This window comes from Leuciscus leuciscus (genome assembly GCF_965113295.1).
Source record: "Leuciscus leuciscus genome assembly, chromosome: 25".
Taxonomy (NCBI): domain Eukaryota; kingdom Metazoa; phylum Chordata; class Actinopteri; order Cypriniformes; family Leuciscidae; genus Leuciscus; species Leuciscus leuciscus.
This window is the reverse complement of record NC_138724.1, coordinates 1,473,314-1,497,728: the sequence shown is the minus strand read 5'-3', so window position 1 is coordinate 1,497,728 and position 24,415 is coordinate 1,473,314. Positions and strand designations below refer to the sequence as shown.

General features: G+C 38.0%; 1 protein-coding gene across 7 annotated transcripts; it reads right to left on the bottom strand.

Annotated features, from left to right (window-relative positions):
- Nucleotides 1–9,622: 9,622 nt before the first annotated feature.
- LOC309490538 (uncharacterized protein) lies at nt 9,623–23,519 on the bottom strand. 7 transcript variants are annotated; one of them, XM_082159762.1, is made up of 11 exons: nt 23,426–23,519; nt 22,562–22,627; nt 22,370–22,450; nt 21,027–21,080; nt 20,082–20,147; nt 19,890–19,970; nt 18,200–18,253; nt 16,796–16,894; nt 13,617–13,695; nt 11,710–12,858; nt 10,654–11,674 (listed from the first exon to the last, which is right to left on the bottom strand). In XM_082159762.1, exons 1-8 carry the CDS (start codon nt 23,459–23,461, stop codon nt 16,880–16,882), a joined length of 453 nt encoding a protein of 150 aa, XP_082015888.1. In that variant the 5' UTR covers nt 23,462–23,519; the 3' UTR covers nt 10,654–11,674; nt 11,710–12,858; nt 13,617–13,695; nt 16,796–16,879. The 7 variants fall into 7 exon arrangements, with proteins under 7 accessions (XP_082015889.1, XP_082015888.1, XP_082015887.1 ...); XM_082159763.1 differs by lacking the exons at nt 10,654–11,674; nt 11,710–12,858 and adding an exon at nt 9,623–10,647 and having other exon boundaries at nt 13,652–13,695; XM_082159761.1 differs by having other exon boundaries at nt 10,654–12,858.
- Between the last annotated feature and the right edge of the window lie 896 nt (nt 23,520–24,415).

Sequence of the window (24,415 nt, the reverse complement as noted above, 5' to 3'; positions counted from 1 at the left end):
ATCTCTCTCTCTCTCTCTCTCTCTCTCTCTCTCTCTCTCTCTCTCTCTCTCTCTCTCTCTCTCTCTCTCTCTCTCTCTCATTAGCCAGACTTTTTCTCCAAACAGGCCCGGTGGTGGTTTAGATGGACTACCCTTTCCTGAGGTCCTAGAGCTATGAGAGTTAGATTAAAACACTCCAAAAAATGTGCAAAAAAAATTCAGGACACTTTAGACTTCAGATACACCCTTCAGAGCGTGATACACACCACCCTAAAATTATTGTGGTTTATAGAGACAGTTCTCTTTTTGAAGAATATGTGACTTATAAGGACCAAAACAAACATTATTGGGACTTTAAAGGGACAATGACGTCACTTAAATAATTGCTCATTAACATAAATGCTCATTAACAAATACACATTAACCTGACACCACCAAGCATTAATGCACAATTTTATTGCACAACTCTAACATCACCAGTGTTAGTTGGTGACACTGACTAACAGCCAGATAACAGCCTGTAAGAGCTAAACAATAGATTGTCACACAACACAAGTGCCATGACAATAAGAATTGAGCAAAAAAGGTCAAAGTTATTCTCACCCAACTTCAAAAGATGCATGGTTGCTCATAACAAAAAATAAATAAAATGTAAAAAAAATAAAAGCTGTTTTACAGTTTGCTTTTGTGACGGCCTCTTTGTCATTCAAACTTCTGTTTTTGTACTGCACATCATTACAAACTATAACAGGCAGACAACAACTTAAAAACACAAGAGCCACACTTTTAAAACATTAAAGGAACTTTGGACTTTAGCTTATTCCCCGTATCCCCCAGAGTTAGATAAGTCCATACACACCCTTCTCATCTCTGTGTGTGCCGTAACTCTGTCTGACGCACCCACCGCTAGCCTAGCTTAGCACAAAGACTGGAGGTAAACGGCTCCAGCTAGCATACTGCTCCCAATAAGTGACACAATAATGCCAACATTTTCCCATTTACATGTTGTGATTTGAATAGTCACAGCATGTACAAATAACAAGGTCACATGAGACACAGACATCTTCTAACCGTTTACATACTGGGAACTATATTCTCAGAAGGCGAAGCACTGCTACTTCTGCGGAGGGATTTGCTCGCAGCGCCTGAGAAGCCCTATGGTGAGGGGCAGAGAGTTCGCTCAGAGGGTTGCGCTAATCACTCCAGCCAGCAGTGCTTCGCCTTCTATATAGTAAATTCTATGAGAATATAGTTCCCTGTATGTATACGGTTTAAAGATGGCTGTGTCTCATGTGACCTTGTTATTTGTACACGCTGTGACTATAAAAAAAAAAATCACAACATGTAAATAGGAGAATGTTGGCGTTATTGTGTCACTTATTGGGAGCAGTATGCTAGCTGGAGCCGTTTACCTCCAGTCTTTGTGCTAAGCTAGGCTAGCGGTGGGTGCGTCAGACAGAGTTACGGCACACACAGAGATGAGAAGGGTGTGTATGGACTTGTCTAACTCTGGGGGATACGGGGAATAAGCTAATGTCCCAAAAGGTCGGCGTGTTCCTTTGACAATTGTGGTGGTGTTTCTATGTTTGTGTTAGTGTATTTAAATCTTTTCTTTTTCTGACTGCCTCTTTGCAGCTATTCCTCTATTTCGAACAAAGTCCCTTATATTTTGCACTGTTCTTTGTGCCAACACGGGGTCTTCCACCAGTTTGCAGTGACTGCATTCAGTTTTGGTGGCCAGTTTTCCCCTGCTTATATGACCTTTGAAGTGTCGCATTACTGTGGCGACCTCAGCCTTAGACCACACTTTCTTTGCCACTCTTCTGGATCCATGTTCCTCATCAGCATAATTCCCTGGAAGATAGGCAAACAAAAATGAATAGATCACAAAATGTGTTGTCCAGTTGAAGCCATCAAAACATGAGTTCAGTTAATGCCACAGTTGACAAGAAATTGCAGTTTACTTTTCTTAATTCACTTTGGGTATCAGTTGGTGTCTCACTCGATGTGATTTCACCAACTTTACTAGCCCACATTAGAGTGCGGACAATATGGAGTGTATTTTTAGAATGTCTTTACTGTTCATCTATTTATGTGGCCAAACCTTTTGATATTTGAATTAATTGCAGTAAGTAATACTACAATTAGTAACATGTCTTAAGTAATTTTGGCATTGTACTTCAACACACCGTATTTTAAATGAAACAAAGACTATGGGGTTTAAGGTCTGATTCTCAGTTTAAATCTGATTTCATAAGGTTAACTAAATAGTGTTGGAACTTGGTCTGAAAGTTTAGTCTTGATATTGAAACCACACGTAACAATCAGCCTAATACTACTTTTAACCTCTTAATCTTCCAGATTTTGTGGCATGTTGTGACTCAGTCATCCAGACCAATTCATTTTTAGTCTTTTAACCAACTTGCTAAAAAGAGAATTATTAATACGTACTCATGGGCAATCAAGAGAACATGTGAAGAGAAGGAGGTAACTTTACTTTTATCTCAAGTTCAGTATACATTTCCTGATAATAAAGTAAGTGTATATGCTCTCTTGCAGACAATATGTTTTGTACAAATGCAGTACAGTTAAATTTAGGGCTATTTATTTATATCTCTTTCTTTAAGATTACTCTTGCATTTTGATAGTTGAAAACTTCAGAGACAGGAAACATCACAAATACGTGCATAATAATCCTTCTGTTAAAGGGATACTTCACCGTTTTTTCATATTAAACTATGTTATTCCCTTAACTAAGACTAGGGCTGTCACGATAACCGCAATATTGCAGTACCGCGCTAATGACAAGCCAACCGCAGAGGAATTCAAGTAACCGCAGCAACCGCGATATTCGCGTGTTTTCTTTTTTCATAAGGCTATTGCCTTCTTGTTTTGAACTTCGTGCATGTGTATTGAATGTTAAATAAGTTAATAATGATAATAAGACGTGGTGATCGTGGTTTTATCATGGTGATTTGTACAGAGGCTTCGTGGATTTGCAGTTAAGCCTAAACAGACAGTGAATGAGAGAGATCGACTGAGCACGTGCGATGACCTGAGTCTGTCTTTGAGGTCAAGTCATATTCGTGAAAAGGTTGCCGTGTCCAAGGAAAGTTAAATATGTGTACTGTCATCCTTTTAACGTTTAAAATAAAGGGTATTTACCATGAATGGCATCAGCGACAGTGCTGGTCAGCATCCACAGCGCGAGGAACTCGTGGTCGCGGGAAGTTGACAAAACTCAGTGAGTCACGCATTGAATCAATGCCGTTTGTCTCTATTAAGAGAAGCATCAGCGTTACCCATGCGACGCATTGCTGGTCAACTGAGCCTTGAAAAGTGGAGCTCAAAGTTAAAAATAATTAGCCTTAGCGTTTCATTACTATATTTTAATGAATCAACCAGCGTTTTTGAACGTGTTGTTGAATGAATGGTTTATGACTCACTCAAAGACAGTCCGTTGCTGTATCAACTGTGCGCTGAGTGACAGGCTTTCAATGCGGAGAGACGCTGTTTTGTTTCGGTTTATTGGTTACTGAAAATTTACTCGTTTTTGTGCATGCTGACCACATCGTGACACTTATTTATATAGCAACAAATAAATGTATAAATAGTTAAAAAATAAATTAATAAATGCGGTAAAACCGCATATCGCGCTATTGAGCCACTCAAAATTACCGCAAGGGAAAATCCTTCACCGCGACAGCCCTAACTAAGACGAGTTGCTACATACCTCTCTCGTCTCAGTGTGTGCACTCAATCTCTCTGGCGCGCGGTGACACTTTGATAGCACGTAGCTTAGCCTAGTTCATTCATTAGGATCCAAACAGAGATGAAGCTAGAAGCGACCAAACACCTCCACGTTTTCCCTATTTAAATACAATTACACGAGTAGTTACACGACCAAGTATGGCGACACAAAATAAAACGTGGCACTTTTCTAAGCCACGTTTTATTTTGTGTCACCATACTTGGTCGTGTAACTACTCGTGTAACTGTATTTAAATAGGGAAAACGTGGAGGTGTTTGCTCACTTCTAAATTCATTGCCGTTAGATACCATTGAATATACTGGGCTAAGCGCTTTCAAAGTGTCGCCGCGCGCCAGAGCGATTGAGTGCACGCACTGAGACGAGAGAGGTATGTAGCAACTCGTCTTAGTTAAGGGAATAACAGTTTAATATGAAAAAATGGTTAAGTATCCCTTTAAGGGAGTTGGGCAAAGTAAGAATTTCATTGTAGGGTATAAACCACTGTGTTTTTTTCTGTGCATAGACAATAAACCTCTTGAATCTGAATCTTACCTTAAGAGGGAGGTACACTCTCACTTACTCTGGACGACACAAATGACACTGATCCTGTTGAAAACATAATTTAACAAGTTACTTTTGTCACAGGAAAAAATACATTTTATCAGCAGTGACTATGAATTGAGTTAACATACCAAAGTCTCCCATGTCATGATCTTGCTCTGTGGTTGTAGAGTCAATAGCCATAGGCTCCACAGTTCCAAACTCTGATGCGGTGAGATCTGTGTTGCTATCATCAGATTCGCTCCCACTGTCTTCAGCATCACTTAATGCAATCTCATCTGGAAAATGGCATTAGTAAAACTCAGAGGTGGAAAGAGTACCTGAAAACCATACTTGAGTAAAAAGACAGATACCTTGCAGCATAAATTACTCTATTACAAGTCACCAATACGACTTGAGAAAGTGATTTTAACACTACTTTAGTATTTTACTTGTACTAAATTTAGGCTCAAAGATGCACTAGTCCTTGACACCTGAGACATGCAGGTGAAAATAATAAACAATTGATTTGTAAAATGAGAAGTCATGTTTATTTTCTAAAATCTAAATAAAACTGAACACCTCAACAACAGCCTCTGAAAGGGATTGTTCACCCAAAAATGAAAATTCTGTCTTCATGTAGTCAACCTCAAGTTGTTCCAAACCTGTATACATTTCTTTGTTCTGCTGTACACAAAGATAGATATTTTATATATTTTTGTAACCAAGCAGATCTTGCCAGCCATTGACTAGTACAGCAGAACAAAGACAAGTTTGGAACAACTTGAGGGTGAGTAAATGACAGAATATTAATTTTTGGGTGAACCATCTATTTAAGCGTCTACAAACTCTCAAGTCTCAGTTAAGCTCAAGTGCACAAAAAGGCCACACGTAAACCAATATCCTTCAAAAAGGCCTTGTCAATATAGTGGATAAATAAAATAATGTTAAGTAAAATTAAATAGTCAAAGTCTACTTGCACTGGATGTGCTGGTTTTGGACTCATCACTGGCTGCAGTCATGACCTCATCTCCTAAATCAAAATGTCTGCGATTTAGCACCTACTAATGCACTCGCATTCATGTAAAGTAGACTTGACAAGTTTGGGTGAAGGGCAAAACGCACAAGATATAGTTCAGTCAATGCCACTTCTTTATAGCAGAAACAAACTACTGCAGAAAAAGTTAGGTGCCATGCAAAAAGTAATTGCATTACTTATCACAAATGTATTGGAGTAAAAAGTACATTTACTTCTTCAAAAATGTAGTCAAGTAGAGTAAAAGTAGCTAATATCTTTGATACTCTGTACTTGAGTATCTTTTTGGCTACTTTGTAGTTGTACTGTTACTAATTACATTTACTCAAATAGTTTACAGCTCTGGTAAAACTCTCATAAATAGCTGGACATAAAAATCTGTGGTTGAAATAGCCACATCAAATAAAAAGACCTAGGGAAAAGATAGTACTTGGTTTTGTACTTGCCACTTTTTGCAAAGTAACTATTTTTACTTGAGTAGTTTTGAGCTATTATACCTGCGTTTATGTTTAATGTGGTCCATAAGCACATAAGATAAATGATTACACAATATGATATTAGGTTAATAATTAACGTAATTCGACTGCACCTACACAAACATATTTTTGAATAACTGTCCAGCCATACTGTAGACTTAAGTTTATATTTCTGAATAGTAGTCCTCGACTCAAATTTGGACATGAAAGGTGATTTTTTTTTTCTTGGAAAAGGATGCTGACGACGCCAAGTCTAGATGTTTATAAATTAACATTCAAAGGAAAAAACAAAAACTCAGATAATATCTACAAGGGCTAATGTCTGTACAAACCTTCAATTTCAATCTCATCCAGTGACTTCCCCTGCATGCTGCAAAGGTTTCCTTTCTCCATTGACAAGAGGAGTTTGGAAATCTTAGCCAGTTGTGTTGTGGGAACTGGTAATCTGTAGAAGTCGCGGTGAACACGAATGTCGTGACCCAGGAAATCTGCAACCTGATCAAGTTCATTGTTTTTTAAATTAAGGACTTGTGAGAGTGTGGCAACATGTTTCCCTGAGTTGTGTTGACCTAAGGTACTCAGGGTGCTTTGCTCCACACTGGCTTGCATGAACACGCAAACAGTCCTGTCCTCTGTAGTGGCTCATTGACGTTGGTCTTGCAAACAGGAAGACATTTGTGGCACAAACACCACATTCAGTTCTTCTACTGGCAAGTAGTGACAAAGCATCCACCACACTTGGTGTGAGCAGAACGGCAACCTTTCTGCCCCTTCTCCCCATGATTTCAATTCGGCTGAAATAGTTACAAAGCTTCTGTTCAGTCTTCGACAACCCCAGTGCAACATCTTCATGGAGCTTTGTGTTGTCCCTTTCATGAAAACTTTTGAGGCGGATTTTCGAAACTTCCCCAGCACGTCTTCGATTGAAGACAATGATTTGTGCAAGTGTGAGTTTTGCAAGTTGAGCATTGTTCTGAGTGGTGGCCTCTTCCTTCAAAGAAAGACAGAGGAAAACCTTGATTAAAACTCACTGACAACTTTTCTGATATTAACAATCAAGAGCAAGATATTAATAAAAATCTATCTTTTGTGAGGACATACCTCTTCAGTATCATCAGTTGTGGATGGGGGATTTGTGGTTCCACACATCTTTGGAGCCATTTCATCATCAAGGCCCTGTAAAAAGAAAAAAACAACAAAAAAATTATAAATAATAATAAAAATTATTATTATTATTATGATATATATATATATATATATATATATATATATATATATATATATATATATATATATATATATATATATATATATACAGGGCCTGAAATTAACACCCGACCACGCGCCAAATGCGGGTGAATTTTGCAATTGGCGGGTAAAACTGTCAATCTACCTGCCACATTGGCGGGTAGCCAATGAGAATTGAGTGATTCATTAGTTGTTGTTTTTGCGTCTGTTTTTTTTTTGTTTTGTTTTTGTCCGCGACGAAAAACACGACGTTTTGGATGTGCGAGTAGATGGGATGAGATGAGATAAAGCAAAGCTCACGTTGGTTACGGTACAATGACAGTTACACAGATGTGTGTGCGTGTGTATGATGGGAGTTGGGAACCAGTGAGAAAATGTCCGGTACCCGGTAACTTTACCAGTAAGATTAATATTAATTTAGTTCTGCTTAACTGTTCCTGAAGGCTGTAGCTAATTAACAGTTGCCAGGAACTGTCTACTGACTAAATCAGCCATCAACACAGCCGTGTGTGATTTGTTTACATACGAGCTGCGGTAACTTAGGTCTATATCTGTTGAGTTAGCACGGTGTGTGTGTGTGTGTGTACGTGTGTGTGTGCGTGCATGCGCCTCTGATCGCAGCGGCAACGAGCACTTTGATCACTTGATTTAAAAAACACATTTTAGCGCTAGATCGCCTCTTATTTAAAAAACGAACGAAATGAATGCTCTGCCAGTTAACTGGAGATGTTTATGACTTATAGAATTGGTACATTCGTGCCGCGAGATGTTTTAAAAAGTGGTGGGGACAATATCGACCCTGGCAAAAAGTGGTGGGGACATGTCAAGGAGACCAGACCTCATGGAAGATGCAGCTGCAGCAGAGGTGGAGGAAGAGGAGTGCATCTGCTCCTTTTTTGTGGACTCAGATTAGCAGCAGTCAGTAATATGACATATGACTATGTCTGTGACACAGCAAATCAATGAATAAAAAGATTTAAAAAAATTATAGTCTAAGAGCTATTATTACTTATAATGATTTCGTTAATAACTTGACAGCACTTAAATGTGTATTCTTACAAGTTAAAGAACAATGTTTGTGTGATTTCTATTTTTCACCTTTATGAGGCAAAAAAAAAAAAAAAAAACTGGCTGGCTGGCTGGCTGGCTGGTAAAAAGTTACTGTGGCAGGTGGATTTTTAAATCCACCTGCCACAGTGGCTGGTGGTCAAAAAAGTTAACTTCAGGCCCTATATATATATATATATATAGTAGACCGTGGATTATGAAAACTACACTCTGATGAACACAGCATTTGATGACTTGTTCTACCAGTCTGTAATGGTCAGTATCATCTATGGTGTGCTGGTTAGGTGGTGATAACAAACGCTATAAAAATCATGTTCCACCTGAAGCTAGATGGAAAATGTACAGTATTTTGGTATGTGAAATGTTCTATGGTTAAAGCATTTCTTATATGAGAACTATCAATTTCACAAAGTTAGTTAAAGTCAAGAAGATAAAAACACTGTTTTTAACTTATTATTTATTTTTTTATAACACTCTACACACAGCACAAGATACTTGTCAGGTCTGTTGCCCTTCATGTTTTGTATATTGATCATTGTGGTTGGTTACTATGGTACCAATTAATTTATCTTACAGGTTTAGTACACTAACAGAACATCATAAACACATTACATTTATTTAATGGCCTGAAAGCACTCATATTAATGATATCACAGCCTTCCTGTGTCACTGCAACTTCATATTTAAACAAAATAATGTTGGGCTACTAAGAAAATATTTAATTCTATAAAACAAACACAATGTCTGTAGTAAAAGTTAAGGCTTTAACTAGCTACGCCCTGCTCGTTAAGCCATGCGATAGCCACAGCTCAACTTAACCTAGCTAGCTTTCATTTTAAAAACAAAACTACCAAATTTGACCTGCTGGCAATGTTACTTCTGTCCTCATCTCTACCTGCTGTCCTCCACCTCTTTAGCCTGAGGCTTAATGAGCAGGACATGTTGATAGCCACTCAAGCTAGCTCAGCTAACATTGTGGTAAATATATAGCATTTTACAGTAATTGTAAGTCACAAGTTACAATTTCTTGCAAATAGGAAACACTTCATGCAAAAATGCAACTATATTTATAAATATAATTATTACCTGTATGTATTTAATCCAGTAAATCCAATGACGTCGAGCTGACACTTCCGAGGCGAGGTGTGGTCCATTAGGCATTTAATTAGCGACTGCTCGAGGCCATGCTTCTGGGCGGAGCTTCCGTTTGTTACCGCCCACGTGCGCAAACCAGCCAATCACAAGACGGCCCGCCAAAATGCACCGTGTGTATCAGAAATGTGTATGAAACTGCAATATAAAACCCAGCTGTGGGGTCGCTGTTCTATACACTGGGATACACTCAAAATCAGGTCAAGTGGTAAATAAGGACTTTCAAAGAAAAAGAGAATTTATGTTGTTCAGACACTAACAAATGCAGTTACACTCTTTGATTTATGAGGACCTTGGCATAGTCCCCGTATTACCCTTAGGTGCGGGGAGCCCAGGTGAAATGTCTGGCGTGTTGTCCGTGTAAACCACACACACACACACACACACACACACACACACACACACACACACACACACACGTTTTTGTGGTATAGAAGGACACTGATGCCCAAACAAGTTTGGTGGTGGTATATGGGGACACCCCTTTCCCAATGCCCTACAGTGATGATACAAATATCAAAAATTTTGTTTTAATCTGCAGATCACAAATCTGACTTCAAATGTTCTATACACACAACAGAACAGAAAATATGACCATATGATATTTTGGTGGTACACAAGGACATTCCCGCCCATCCTAAAATGTTCCCGCCTATGACATAATTGTGATTTTTGGGGCCCAACTTGATTATGAGGACACTCTTTTTACAATACACTAAATATGTCATTTCAGTGGATTACAGGGACCAATGTGTTTTACTGGTACATGACCACACACACACACAAACCTGACAACACAGTGTATTACCAAGACTAAGGTGATTTAAGAGGACTGGATCTTAAACACAATACACAACTGCATAATCCAACATTATAAGGACGAGTGTGTTTAATGGTACATGCCCACACACACACACAAACCTGACAACACGGTGTATTACCAAGACTAAGGTGATTAAAGAGTACCGGATCTCCAATACAATACACAAAACAACTTGCAACATTACAGGGACAGAAGTGTTTTAGAGGTGCTTTAATTATGAATTCAATAATATCATCATAAACATTGAGTTTTTTTCAGTTTTACCATGTAATACAATCATGTCATGCCATTTTAAGGGGAAAGTGACATCCACAAACTTAAAAACATGGTCAATAAAACTTGCACAACTGTGTGATCTTTCAGAAAGCATACAGTATCATTACTGTTTTGACATATTAAAATGACAAACAGATGAACCATTCAAAACTTCGAAAAGATTGACAAAACAGCCCTTGGAAACAGGCACAATTTAAAGATGTCATTAAACAGGCTTTGAAATGTATAAAATGAACTCACTCAACATGCAATATATGCTGCAACATGTAGAGAAACCGACTTACAAGGGACGGTTTACCTAAAAAGACAATTCTCTTATTTCCAGAAAATGTAAACAGAATTGTCAAGTTTCAAAGCAGAATTACAGAGATAACAGGAAAAGTATTCAACAAAGTTAGTTTGGGCTGTACATCAGCTCTAGAAGAGTATAGTGTCATTAGAATACAACCATCATTGTAAGTACAAAAGCTCTCATGTGTTTAGGGCTGGGTATCGTTCAAAAAATTTCGATACCAATACCGATACCGATACCTTGATTTCGATACCGGTTCCTAAACGATACTTTTTTCGATACCAATTTTATGAAATCCATTTTAACAAGATTACATAACACTTTACCTCAGAAAAACTTGGTGTTATTTTTTCAGTTTGACTCATGCTCCTTAGCCAGTGCACAAAGGAACAAAAAAAGCACAAAGGAACAAAATATTCCTTATACATATACATAAGGAACAAAATATTTTTTTTTTATATAGAGCTCATGCTCACCAAAGCTGAATTTGTCTGATCAAAGATACAATAAAACTTGTAATATTGTGGAATAGTATTACAATTTAAAATCTTATTTGAATATATTTCAAAATGTAATTTATTCCTGTGTTGTCAAAGCTGAATTTTCAAAATCATTACTTCAGTGTCACATGATCCTCCAGAAATATGAAAACAGTTTTTGGAAACTACGATACATTTTTTCATGATTCTTTGATGAATAAAACATTCAAAAGAACAGCATTTATTTAAAAAAAGGAAATCTTTTGTAACATTACACATGTTTTAAGGTCATTATTGATCACTTTAATGCATCCTTAGTGAAAAAAAAATTCTGACCAACCAACACATTATTGAACGGCAGTGTACACTCAGTAGGTCATTATTGCAATATAAACACAGTCAGAGTGATCAACAAGGTATATCTTCATTTACCAGTCGAAGACGGAGCAACTTTCTGCTCTTATGTTTACTCCATGCACTGTCAAGGGCTTCATCATATCTGTCGCGGTACCGTCTTTGCAGCAATTATTTTACCACAAATACTGCATCGCGCGCTGTTGGCATCGAGCCTGGAGAAATGTATCCACACTTTTGATCGACATCTTTAGGGTATTGTGAGTGTGTGTGCTCGCGTCTCATTGAGTATGTGCGCGAGTTTGTGTGTGTGTGTGCTCGCGTCTCATATGAGAATGTGTGCGTGGACAGTTTGTGTGCGCGCGCGCGTCTCATATGAGTATGTGCGCGGAGAGTTCCCCGCGTCTCGTGTGTGTAGAGTTCACGTGTATGTGCGCGAGCGACTTTAGGCGTGTTGTTGTGCATTTCATATGTATTTGTTTGAGCACTGACGTTGACGAGTTAACCCCTTAGGTATCGAAATATGGTACCGAAAAACAAGTCATTTTTCGATACTCGATAGTATCGAGGCAATTCGGTCGGTACCTAAAAAGTATCGAACTCGGTACCCAGCCCTACATGTGTTTAGAGAATACTAAAGCATGTATTCTTCTGTACAGAGAATGAGAGAGAGGCAGAAATTGAAAACCCACGGAAAGGATCCTCAGCGGTCTTACACTGCTGGCATTCAGTCAGTGTGGCCAGTTTTCCTTTGGTTATACACTCACCGAAAGGATTATTAGGAACACCTGTTCAATTTCTCATTAATGCAATTATCTAATCAACCAATCACATGGCAGTTGCTTCAATGCATTTAGGGGTGTGGTCCTGGTCAAGACAATCTCCTGAACTCCAAACTGAATGTCAGAATGGGAAAGAAAGGTGATTTAAGCAATTTTGAGCGTGGCATGGTTGTTGGTGCCAGACGGGCCGGTCTGAGTATTTCACAATTTGCTCAGTTACTGGGATTTTCACGCACAACCATTTCTAGGGTTTACAAAGAATGGTGTGAAAAGGGAAAAACATCCAGTATGCGGCAGTCCTGTGGGCGAAAATGCCTTGTTGATGCTAGAGGTCAGAGGAGAATGGGCCGACTGATTCAAGCTGATAGAAGAGCAACTTTGACTGAAATAACCACTCGTTACAACCGAGGTATGCAGCAAAGCATTTGTGAAGCCACAACACGCACAACCTTGAGGCGGATGGGCTACAACAGCAGAAGACCCCACCGGGTACCACTCATCTCCACTACAAATAGGAAAAGAGGCTACAATTTGCACAAGCTCACCAAAATTGGACAGTTGAAGGCTGGAAAAATGTTGCCTGGTCTGATGAGTCTCGATTTCTGTTGAGACATTCAGATGGTAGAGTCAGAATTTGGCGTAAACAGAATGAGAACATGGATTCATCATGCCTTGTTACCACTGTGCAGGCTGGTGGTGGTGGTGTAATGGTGTGGGGGATGTTTTCTTGGCACACTTCAGACCCCTTAGTGCCAATTGGGCATCGTTTAAATGCCACGGCCTACCTGAGCATTGTTTCTGACCATGTCCATCCCTTTATGACCACCATGTACCCATCCTCTGATGGCTACTTCCAGCAGGATAATGCACCATGTCACAAAGCTCGAATCATTTCAAATTGGTTTCTTGAACATGACAATGAGTTCACTGTACTAAAATGGCCCCCACAGTCACCAGATCTCAACCCAATAGAGCATCTTTGGGATGTGGTGGAACGGGAGCTTCGTGCCCTGGATGTGCATCCCACAAATCTCCATCAACTGCAAGATGCTATCCTATCAATATGGGACAACATTTCTAAAGAACGCTTTCAGCACCTTGTTGAATCAATGCCACGTAGAATTAAGGCAGTTCTGAAGGCGAAAGGGGGTCAAACACAGTATTACTATGGTGTTCCTAATAATCCTTTAGGTGAGTGTATGTGCCTTAAAATGTTCAATTGCAGCTGTAACTTCAGCATTTGACCAGCACACTTTTTGTCCTTTCCACAAGGTTTTCTATTCCTACCTCACATTCATTCTCTGTACAGAAGAATACATGCTTTAGTAAACTCTAACTATATGAGAGCTCATGTACTTACAATGGTGGTCATATTCTGATTTAAACCTCAGGTACCTTGAGGAACTTCAGTGGTTTCTCGATGGGCATCTTCTGAACACCTGTAGGAAATCAGTTATAGACAGATCAGAAACTCAGATGTAACTCAAACCTGCATCTAGAACTTAAAACTGGTTATACATCTGATATCTAAAAATTACATTTCAAATGACACTCATTATTCTGGAGATGGAATGTTGTGTTAAACATCTCCTTTTTAAAGTTTTTGACCAACATGAACATGATAAACTTATTGGTTTGGTACTGATTCCATTAATTTTGTTCTAGAAAAATTGTTATTTATAATAATATGGGGGGTTGGGGGTTGGGGGGTGTCGGGGGTCTGGAAACAAGTCATTATCTGGTGTGACCATCATTTGCCTCACGCAGTACAACACATCTCCTTCGCATAGAGTTGATCAGGTTGTTGATTGTGGCCTGTGGAATGTTGGTCCACTCCTCTTCAATGGCTGTGTGAAGTTGCTGGATATTGGCAGGACCTGGAACACGTTGTCGTATACGCCGATTCAGAGCATCCCAAACATGCTCAATGGGTGACATGTCCGGTGAGTAATGGTGGCCATGCAAGAACTTTGCAGAATGGGGCCGTGCATTATCATGCTGCAACATGAGGTGATGGTCGTGGATGAATGGCACAACAATGGGCCTTAGGATCTCATCAAGGTATCTCTGTGCATTCAAAGTGCCATCAATAAAATGCACCTGCGTTCGTTGTCCATAACATACGCCTGCACATACCATAACCCCACCATGGGCCACTCGATCCACAATGTTGACATCAGCAAACCTGTCTGCCATCTGCCCTGTACAGTGAAAACCGGGATTCATCCGTGAAGAGAACACCTCTCCAAAGTGCCAGACGCCATCGAATGTGAGCATTTGCCCACGCAGGTCGTTTACAACGACCAACTGCAGGTCGAGACCCCGATGAGGACGATGAGCATGCAGATGAGCTTCCCTGAGACGGTTTTTGACAGTTTGTGCAGAAATTCTTTGGTTATGCAAACCGATTGTTGCAGCAGCTGTCCGGGTGGCTGGCCTCAGACGGTGTTGGAGGTGAAGATGCTGGATGTGGAAGTCCTGGGCTGGTGTGGTTACACGTGGTCTGCAGTTGTGAGGCCGGTTGGATGTACTGCCAAATTCTCTGAAAAGCCTTTGGAGACGGCTTATGGTAGAGAAATGAACATTCAATTCACGGGCAACAGCAGGTGGACATTCCTGCTGTCAGCATGCCAATTGCACGCTCCCTCAAAACTTGCGACATCTGTGGCATTGTGCTGTGTGATAAAACTGCACATTTTAGAGTGGCCTTTTATTGTGGCCAGCCTAAGGCACACCTGTGCAATAATCATGCTGTCTAATCAGTATCTTGATATGCCACACCTGTGAGGTGGATGGATTAACTCGGCAAAGGAGAAGTGCTCACTAACACAGCTTTAGACAGATTTTTGAACAATATTTGAGAGAAATAGGCATTTTGGGTACATAGAAGAAGTCTTAGAACTTTGAGTTAGATCTATAATTTTGTTCAGTGTATATAACTGGCTTAAAACCATTTTTCTTTGGTGAAAATACTAACGTAAAATTGTACCACAATATATATTGGTTTAAAATAATAATAAACATGTTCATAAACACAAACTTGTTATGCTGGGTACACACCAAAAGATAATCAAGCTGATTTTGGGCCGATTTCCCCCTTCTGACAATCCTAGCTGTGTCCCGATTATCTTGATGGTTATAGATTATCTTATCAGATTTTCCCTTGGTGTGAGGTGTGTTAAGAGTGTCCGAACCTGATCGGAAGAACGTCGGAGCCGCCCTGATCTCGAATCGCAAATATTCAACATGTTGAATATTTACGATCAGAAATCCTGAAATGTGGGGGGAAGCCCAAGGACAAACGCGCGCATGCTCTGGAGATTATCACGTGAAAGGAAACAATATCCAATCAGAAAGCGAGATGAAGGAAGAAGGAAGCATAACAAACGCAGTCATGGCGGCACAAAGTGAAATTGATGTGGACAGCAGAGATGGAGGATCAGCTTGTTGATTTGTGGAACAAATGTTTACACAACGTGTTGTGTAAAACTTTTCCAAACACTATCATTGCAATTTCTTCCTGCATATCGTCCGCCATGCTTATTCTGAGGTCTCTAGAGTGTTAACAGTCGAGACTCTGATTGCATGGTCTTTAGGGTTGGGTATCTAGAACCGGTTCCAAAATGCCAAAAACAGGGGATTCGATAAGACGTGCGCACTTCAATTCCGCTTATCGATTCCTTACTTTGGTGATGCTCACATGCGCGAGGTGAATGGCAGTGAGCATTTGTTTACAGTTGTATTGATCTGCCAGGACCTGCCTGCCGCACATGCGCTGTACATTATATTTACGATGGCGGAGCGCAGCAGACGTTCAAAAGTTTGGTTAAGCTTTTCAAAAAAAGATGAAAATACAGCGAATTGTATCACATGCAAGAAAGACATTTCATGCAAGGGAGGAAGCACCTCCAATATGATGAAACATTTGCTGCAACACAGGGTCAATTTGAAGGAATGCAGCGCATTTGATTCGGTGCGATCTCTCAACAGCAGTACCAGAGGTTTCCACACACCAGATAAAGCTACTAGCAGCAGCAATAGCAGTCTCTCACACTCAGGTACAAAACTAGAGCCACATAATTCTGGATAAAATGAGAACCAGTTTTGTTTAAAATAGAGATCATGAATAAATACATCAGACAATTAATACGAGTCGAGTCTATAATTCCTTAAAGTGTTATATATATACAGTATATTGTAAATTAAGATGCATTGTCACAGTTTTACTGGTAATAGCCTAAATGTAACAAGAATAAAAGGTAGAAAAAAGTATTTGCTCTCTTTTTTCTCTCCAATAAATATTGGAATCGAAACCAAGAATCGTTAAGAACCGGATTCGATAAGCAGAATCGGAATCGTTAATTTAAACGATACCCAACCCTCACGGTCTTTTCACATCATGGCACACCACACACTATAGGAGCAAAACGGTTAAATCTAGGATTTTTTGTCCTCATGTTTGTGGTCTATCACATTTTGAAAATCTTATAAGATGTAAAAAATCTTTTGGTGTGTAACCCAGCATTAGTTGACACATACCAACATTACTGGAGACGCCTGCAGCTCCAGCAGGAACATCACCTTCAGAACCGCTTTCATCAGGATCACTGGCATCAGAGTCCGTCATACTGATCTCATCTTAAAGAAAAAGAGACATTTAAAACAAGAACATCTTCAGTTTAACCTGTATTCAGAAGTCATTTATGAAACATGACAAATGGCACCGTTTAATAATAATAATCATATTAATAACAACTATAATACTTCACTAAGATCACTATTATTAGAATTATCGCCTAGACAGTGATATACTAATACTGTCAATGAAAAATTAATATTTTATAATGAGTATATTATTTTACAATAAGAGGTTATAATACTTTCTTAATTTCTTCACTTAAGCTGTTATACTGGCAGAAACCTGCAGTTTAAGTGAAAACAGGTTTATAAACGCATCTTATTGCAAAATTGGATTACCACAAAAAAATGTGGATATAATGCGAATGTGAAAATAGAGAGTAACTGGTGCTGGTTGCGTTCCCAAATGCATGTTAAACTTATGGCACATGCAGAGATGGAGTTCACTGCATTCATTCCCTGTGAAACGAGGCATGGAAAAAGCCAGATCATGAGCTGATCGAGCGAGCAAAGTGTGCTCTTCAGTGTGAAACACACAGCACAACAGACTACAGACTTACTTTCTTATCGTCTTTTGCGATTTGATAAGGGCATTAAGCCATGTTGTGCTTTTGATTTTAATATGTTTGAGAGATGCTTTGCCAAAGCAATTGCGCAAAAAACAAAGACAATTTATGTTATTATGAGGCGTAAAAATATTTTCGGTTCTTTTGGTTCAAACTGTGGAGGGACAGATTAGACTGTGGTGGGTCACTAGAGTAAATTAATGGTAACACTATGAATTTTACTCCTCCCAAAAATGCCAAATAATAAACAGGTGAGAGCGTATTTTAGGCTATATGACACGATATAGTGAGATATGACAGCGCTTCTGCAACACGCATCACTGCAGATGAGTAGCTGAGGATCTCTTCAGCATGCTGATGCACAAAATACAAACTAAAAATAAATTAAAGTAAGTCGCAGATGCTCAACACACAGTCATCTTCATTAAAAGTAGTGAGAATAAATGATTTTACCAGTGCTGATGCTACTCTCTCTCCTATTGATCTTAAAATTAGCTGATACAAAAAATGCTGCTCATAGCGGTAGCTTTCGATGACGTGAACACCGTTAAATCTGATATAGCGCGGGAAATGAAGATCGGATTTATGTCTGTTTTGTGCAGACACATTTATGTGGCCAAGTGTAAATGGAATTGTTTTGACAATGAAATGACCAGGTGTAAAACAGCCCCAAAGATGATGTGAAAAAGTTCTTACTAGACTAGCATTTCCTAAAATGATGCAATGCTCTTTTTATTACCATCTCAACACAGTCTTGATCCTCCAATGATGATTGTTCCTTCTCAGGGCTCACCTGAAAGCAAGGCAAAGAAAGAAAAAATAAACATCTATTAGATACAAAGGATTCAGAGATTCTCCAAATGAAGCAGCACAGATACTTGACTCCATTAACACTGACTGATCACTGTCATAAAACATAAAATTAAAACAATTTCACATTATCAATGATATACTTGAGCAAAAGAAGGCTGATGACGCCAAACTAATTCAGGTATGATGGGACATTTCAAACAGTGACTTAAGATTTAAAACACTGTGACATAAGTTGTAATCAAGTATAAAGTTAAAACCCTATAAATATATGGTCATAACCAATCAGGGATGCATGAAAATAATGCTCATTATTAATGTTATCATTGTCAATCCGATAAGAAAATTAGGCCGCTATATTAACACTAATAAATAATGGATTACTTCCTTCAGCTTCAGATGTGCGCTGTTCACCATGATGGTTTTGAAATGTTTGAATCACAAATCTGTGAAATCAGCGCATTGTTACAGGGAGAGTTCGCTTGTGGAATTGTAAGTTGTAATATTTTTTATTTTTGTTATATATCTGATTTATCTCATATAGGATGCATTTGGCTGAGTTAATGAGTGCTGCAGTAAACACTTCACTGTAGGCCTACCGGTGGTCAGCAAAACATTAATTATGATTGGGACTGTCATATATACATAACACTATAATGAGCAAACTATTGCATTAAAAACGTTGTGAATTCTTTGGGTTTAGTTGCTGTGTTTCAGCGTGTAGTCCTGGGAGGAGCGCATCCACAACAGGAGTTTCACTATGTAATAGTTGATTACTATTAATAATAGCTCAAGTTAATCTGTGCATGATTTTGTGCAAGTATAAGTTGTAATATTGTGTTTCTTTTGTATAAATATCTAATTTATCATATATAGGTTGTGTTCCGTTGAGCTAAAACCATCTAACAAAGCCTCAGTTTAGGGGTGTTCCTTCAGCTCTTTAGGCCATTTCATTTTAAGTTTAATGTTGTCTAATAACTTGTTTGCATTTTAATTTCATTTGATTTATTATTATTATTATTATTATTAAGGCAATAGATGTTTTGGTAAAACTTCACAATACATATGTTATTGCATTAACTAACATGAACTAACAGAGAAAAACTTTTGTTAATGTGAGTTAATAAAATATGTGAGTTCATGTTAGTTCACAGTGCATTAAATTAACAGATACAACACTGGATCCTAAAATGTCTTGGAAAATGTTGAGATTAACGTTAAGTAAGATAAACATTAAGTAAATCCTGTAGAAGTATTGTTCATTCATTGTTAGTTCATGTTAACTAATACTAACAAGATGAAACCTTTTTATAAAGTATTGCCATTTTTTTATAAAGAAAGTTGGAAATATGAATGTAAAATTCATTTTAAAAGTTAAGGAATCTTACATTAGGCCACTGTACTGTATATGTTTGATTTATGTTGAAGTGTTTGGGACATTGGCTTTAAATGATGTGCGTTTCGTTTTTGTAATCAGGCTTTCAAAGTATATCAAATTTTGGATTTAGATTCATCGGCTAATATATCAGATATCGGCTTTCGAATATAAAGAATGATCAGTTATCGGCCCAAATGTTCATATCGCTGTATCCCTAATTTGATTTCCAAAAAAACAATACCTTCTGTACATCTCTGACTTCTGACTGGGACGGGGACGGACTCTTCATTTCGAGAGTGGAGGGTTCAACCTCACTGAGAGTCTACAAAACATCACATTAGACATGAAACAGTGGTGTAAATATGTGAACACTAGATCTCACAGATGTCTCTGCTTCGTTTGCTCGTTCTCTTCCAGCACAACTCTCACTTACTTTGTCTAGTCCCACAGTCAGAGCAGCACAATCACTGCCTGATGACCACTGGCTCTTATGGCTCATCTGAGAATATGAAATTAAGCGTTACATACAGAAACACTTCACCTAAGAGTTTAAAAAAAGCATTATAAATGGAATATATAAAGGATAATGTACAGTCAGTCAGTAATTAATAAAAAATAAACTGACAGGATAATAAGGGTCCTGATACACAGCTACCTATCAATAAATATTTGCACATGAAATACTGATTTGAGATAATATACAAGATTACAAAATAGTTAAAGTTTTCAAATCAATATTTCAATATTTAAATGCTACCACAAGGTAATGTTCACGGCTTTTATGCATCACATTACATGTGTTTTCATTCCAGTGTGTCAGGTTGTGTGTAGCTTTACACCAGTTTTATGAGGACACCGTTTTATGAGGACATCATAAGAGCATGTTCCTGATGTTTGACTTGACTGAAGAATCTCAGTGTGTTGTGTAAGTTTAACAGAATACTGGTCTATGAGGACACTAGATTTATGAGGACATCATAAGAACATGATCCTGATGTTTGACTTTGACTGAGTGTGTTGTGTAAGTTTAACAGAATACTGGTCTATGAGGACACTAGATTTATGAGGACATCATAAGAGCATGTTCCTGATGTTTGACTTGACTGAAGAATCTCAGTGTGTTGTGTAAGTTTAACAGAATCCTGGTCTATGAGGACACTAGTTTTACTGGGACACTGGTAACTAGATACATTTGGACGGCACTGAGTTCAAGTGTGTGTATGTATGAGAGTGATACGAGACATTGCGCCTGTGCTAGATGTACAGTAAGTGATCGTGACTCACTTCTTACACACACAATCATAATTCAGGGACTGATAACTGTGGCAAATAATCTGTTTCTGAGGAAACAGAGTTATTACATTAACTTATTGGATACCTTTAGATTTGCTGTATCTTGTTCAGGTTTCATCTGATTCTTCAGAGTTATCATCTGAAAAAAAAAGTAGTAAAAATATATAAAAAAGACAAATAAATACTAATTTTAGTATCACTTATTGAAAGCCAAACAGAGGTTGCTATTTTTTACCAACTTCTTCAATGATTATATTTAATCTGACAAGCACAAATAGTTTTCGCTATTGGTATTAGCCACAATGAGCTGTGAATTATGGGTTATCAGTATCGATCCTAATATTCCATATGTGTGTCCCGGTAAAACTAGTGTCCTCATAGACCAGGATTCTGTCAAACTTACACAACACACTGAGATTCTCCTGTCAAGTTAAACATCAGGAACATGCTCTTATAATGATGTCCTCATAAAACGGTGTCCTCATAAAACAGGTGTAAGACACACACACACACTTGACACACTGTAATGAACATGCATGTAATATGATGCATTAAAGCCATGAACATTAACTTGTAGGGCTGCACAATGTATTGCTTTATCATTCATACCTATCTGTGGTAGTGACATTGCAGTATAGGCCTCTGTGAAGTCAGGCTATATAAAGACTCTGCCGTGTTATTTTACAGTTGATTACTCAAGTTCTGTACCTAAATGCTGTTAGACTTACCTGGAATATATGAGGCATTGTTTATTTCACATCTTTGTTAATTTTTTTTATCTCTGCTTGCAATTTATTATTTTCTATGCAGATGCAAACCCCTACAAAATCACACCAATCATTCTAGAATGATTAATTATTTCCAAATAGAGCTATTCAATTCATTTAGTGAAATTGCTTTTCATATTGAAAAACTTTTGTTAATGTGAGTTAATAAAATATGCGAATTCATGTTCGTTCACAGTGTATTAAATTAACAGATACAACACTGGATCCTAAAATGTCTTGGAAAATGTTGAGATTAACGTTAAGTAAGATAAACATTAAGTAAATCCTGTAGAAGTATTGTTCATTCATTGTTAGTTCATGTTAACTAATACTAACAAGATGAAACCTTTTTATAAAGTATTGCCATTTTTTTATAAAGAAAGTTGGAAATATGAATGTAAAATTCATTTTAAAAGTTAAGGAATCTTACATTAGGCCACTGTACTGTATATGTTTGATTTATGTTGAAGTGTTTGGGACATTGGCTTTAAATGATGTGCGTTTCGTTTTTGTAATCAGGCTTTCAAAGTATATCAAATTTTGGATTTAGATTCATCGGCTAATATATCAGATATCGGCTTTCGAATATAAAGAATGATCAGTTATCGGCCCAAATGTTCATATCGCTGTATCCCTAATTTGATTTCCAAAAAAACAATACCTTCTGTACATCTCTGACTTCTGACTGGGACGGGGACGGACTCTTCATTTCGAGAGTGGAGGGTTCAACCTCACTGAGAGTCTACAAAACATCACATTAGACATGAAACAGTGGTGTAAATATGTGAACACTAGATCTCACAGATGTCTCTGCTTCGTTTGCTCGTTCTCTTCCAGCACAACTCTCACTTACTTTGTCTAGTCCCACAGTCAGAGCAGCACAATCACTGCCTGATGACCACTGGCTCTTATGGCTCATCTGAGAATATGAAATTAAGCGTTACATACAGAAACACTTCACCTAAGAGTTTAAAAAAAGCATTATAAATGGAATATATAAAGGATAATGTACAGTCAGTCAGTTATTAATAAAAAATAAACTGACAGGATAATAAGGGTCCTGATACACAGCTACCTATCAATAAATATTTGCACATGAAATACTGATTTGAGATAATATACAAGATTACAAAATAGTTAAAGTTTTCAAATCAATATTTCAATATTTAAATGCTACCACAAGGTAATGTTCACGGCTTTTATGCATCACATTACATGTGTTTTCATTCCAGTGTGTCAGGTTGTGTGTAGCTTTACACCAGTTTTATGAGGACACCGTTTTATGAGGACATCATAAGAGCATGTTCCTGATGTTTGACTTGACTGAAGAATCTCAGTGTGTTGTGTAAGTTTAACAGAATCCTGGTCTATGAGGACACTAGATTTATGAGGACATCATAAGAACATGATCCTGATGTTTGACTTGACTGAAGAATCTCAGTGTGTTGTGTAAGTTTAACAGAATCCTGGTCTATGAGGACACTAGTTTTACTGGGACACTGGTAACTAGATACACTTGGACGGCACTGAGTTCAAGTGTGTGTATGTATGAGAGTGATACGAGACATTGCGCCTGTGCTAGATGTACAGTAAGTGATCGTGACTCACTTCTTACACACACAATCATAATTCAGGGACTGATAACTGTGGCAAATAATCTGTTTCTGAGGAACACTGGTCGCATGGCACTGCTTAAGCATGGAAACCCTGAACTCACCTTTATAATGATTGCTGAATCTGCCCTGGAGCTCATCTTTGTCTGTAAACGGCATGTCCTCCTCCAGATCTTGATCTTCTCCTTCACTGACTCACTTCAGTCATCATGTGTCTGCGCGCATAGAAAAAGACTCTCATTAATCACGACCATTGCATTTCATTTGACATATTATTCAAAAAGCTTGTTTTAAATAAATTGATCAATTATGGTAAACAGCATTCAAGTTATTTTAATACTTTATTATTATATGATATTTAAGGAATATGTTAATTGATAATAACTATTCATTCATAGATTTCATTCACAATTGATACATTATAGGCAATAATAGTGACAGTATTAATAAGACTGAATCAGACTGACAGTTCTAATAATATTCAGAGTATATTTTATTATAGTCAGGAGTAATAGGAGCACATATTTGTGTCTTAATGTGTTTAAAGCAAGCATAACTGTAGTAATATTAACAGTAGCATATCAGGATACTGTACTGGGTGAAATAGCCTCCCCTTCACATACTGTAGTCATGACAACGCGTTATTATGATGGCTAGACTATTTTATGAGATCAGAAAAGGTAGCAGTTACAAATATAGTGCAATCGAAAACGAGTTTAAAATGACAAGCATCGCTGATTCCCTCATGTCAGTCTGTAAACAGAATCACTATAGGTCCGCTAGCACCGTTAGCATCACGCGCTAGCTGCTTTCTAACTGTAAAACGAGCAGCGAAGAGCACACAGAACATGCACAAACAAGCCAACCGGACCCACATGCTATTAGAGAAGCAATTAAACAACGTTATAACTTACCTTTTGGATAACAGTTGCCTTCATCAGGTCCACAGATGTCTTCTCAGGTGCAGAGTTTGTCCAGTCCAAACAGGAAATGACGTGACGACGAATGACTACACCTCTGATTACGTTGTACTTATCATAATATAAACGGGATTTTATTTATTTATTTATCATATATTTAATGCAAAATTAATA

Coding starts and splice junctions, on each gene's coding strand:
- LOC309490538 (XM_082159759.1), bottom strand. CDS start 23,461: ATGAGCTCCAGGGCAGATTCAGCAATCATTATAAAG. Junction 21,081..22,369: donor AAGTCAGAGATGTACAGAAG/GTATTGTTTTTT, acceptor TTTTTTTTTCAG/ATGATAACTCTGAAGAATCA. Junction 18,254..19,889: donor AAGTCAGAGATGTACAGAAG/GTATTGTTTTTT, acceptor CCTTGCTTTCAG/GTGAGCCCTGAGAAGGAACA.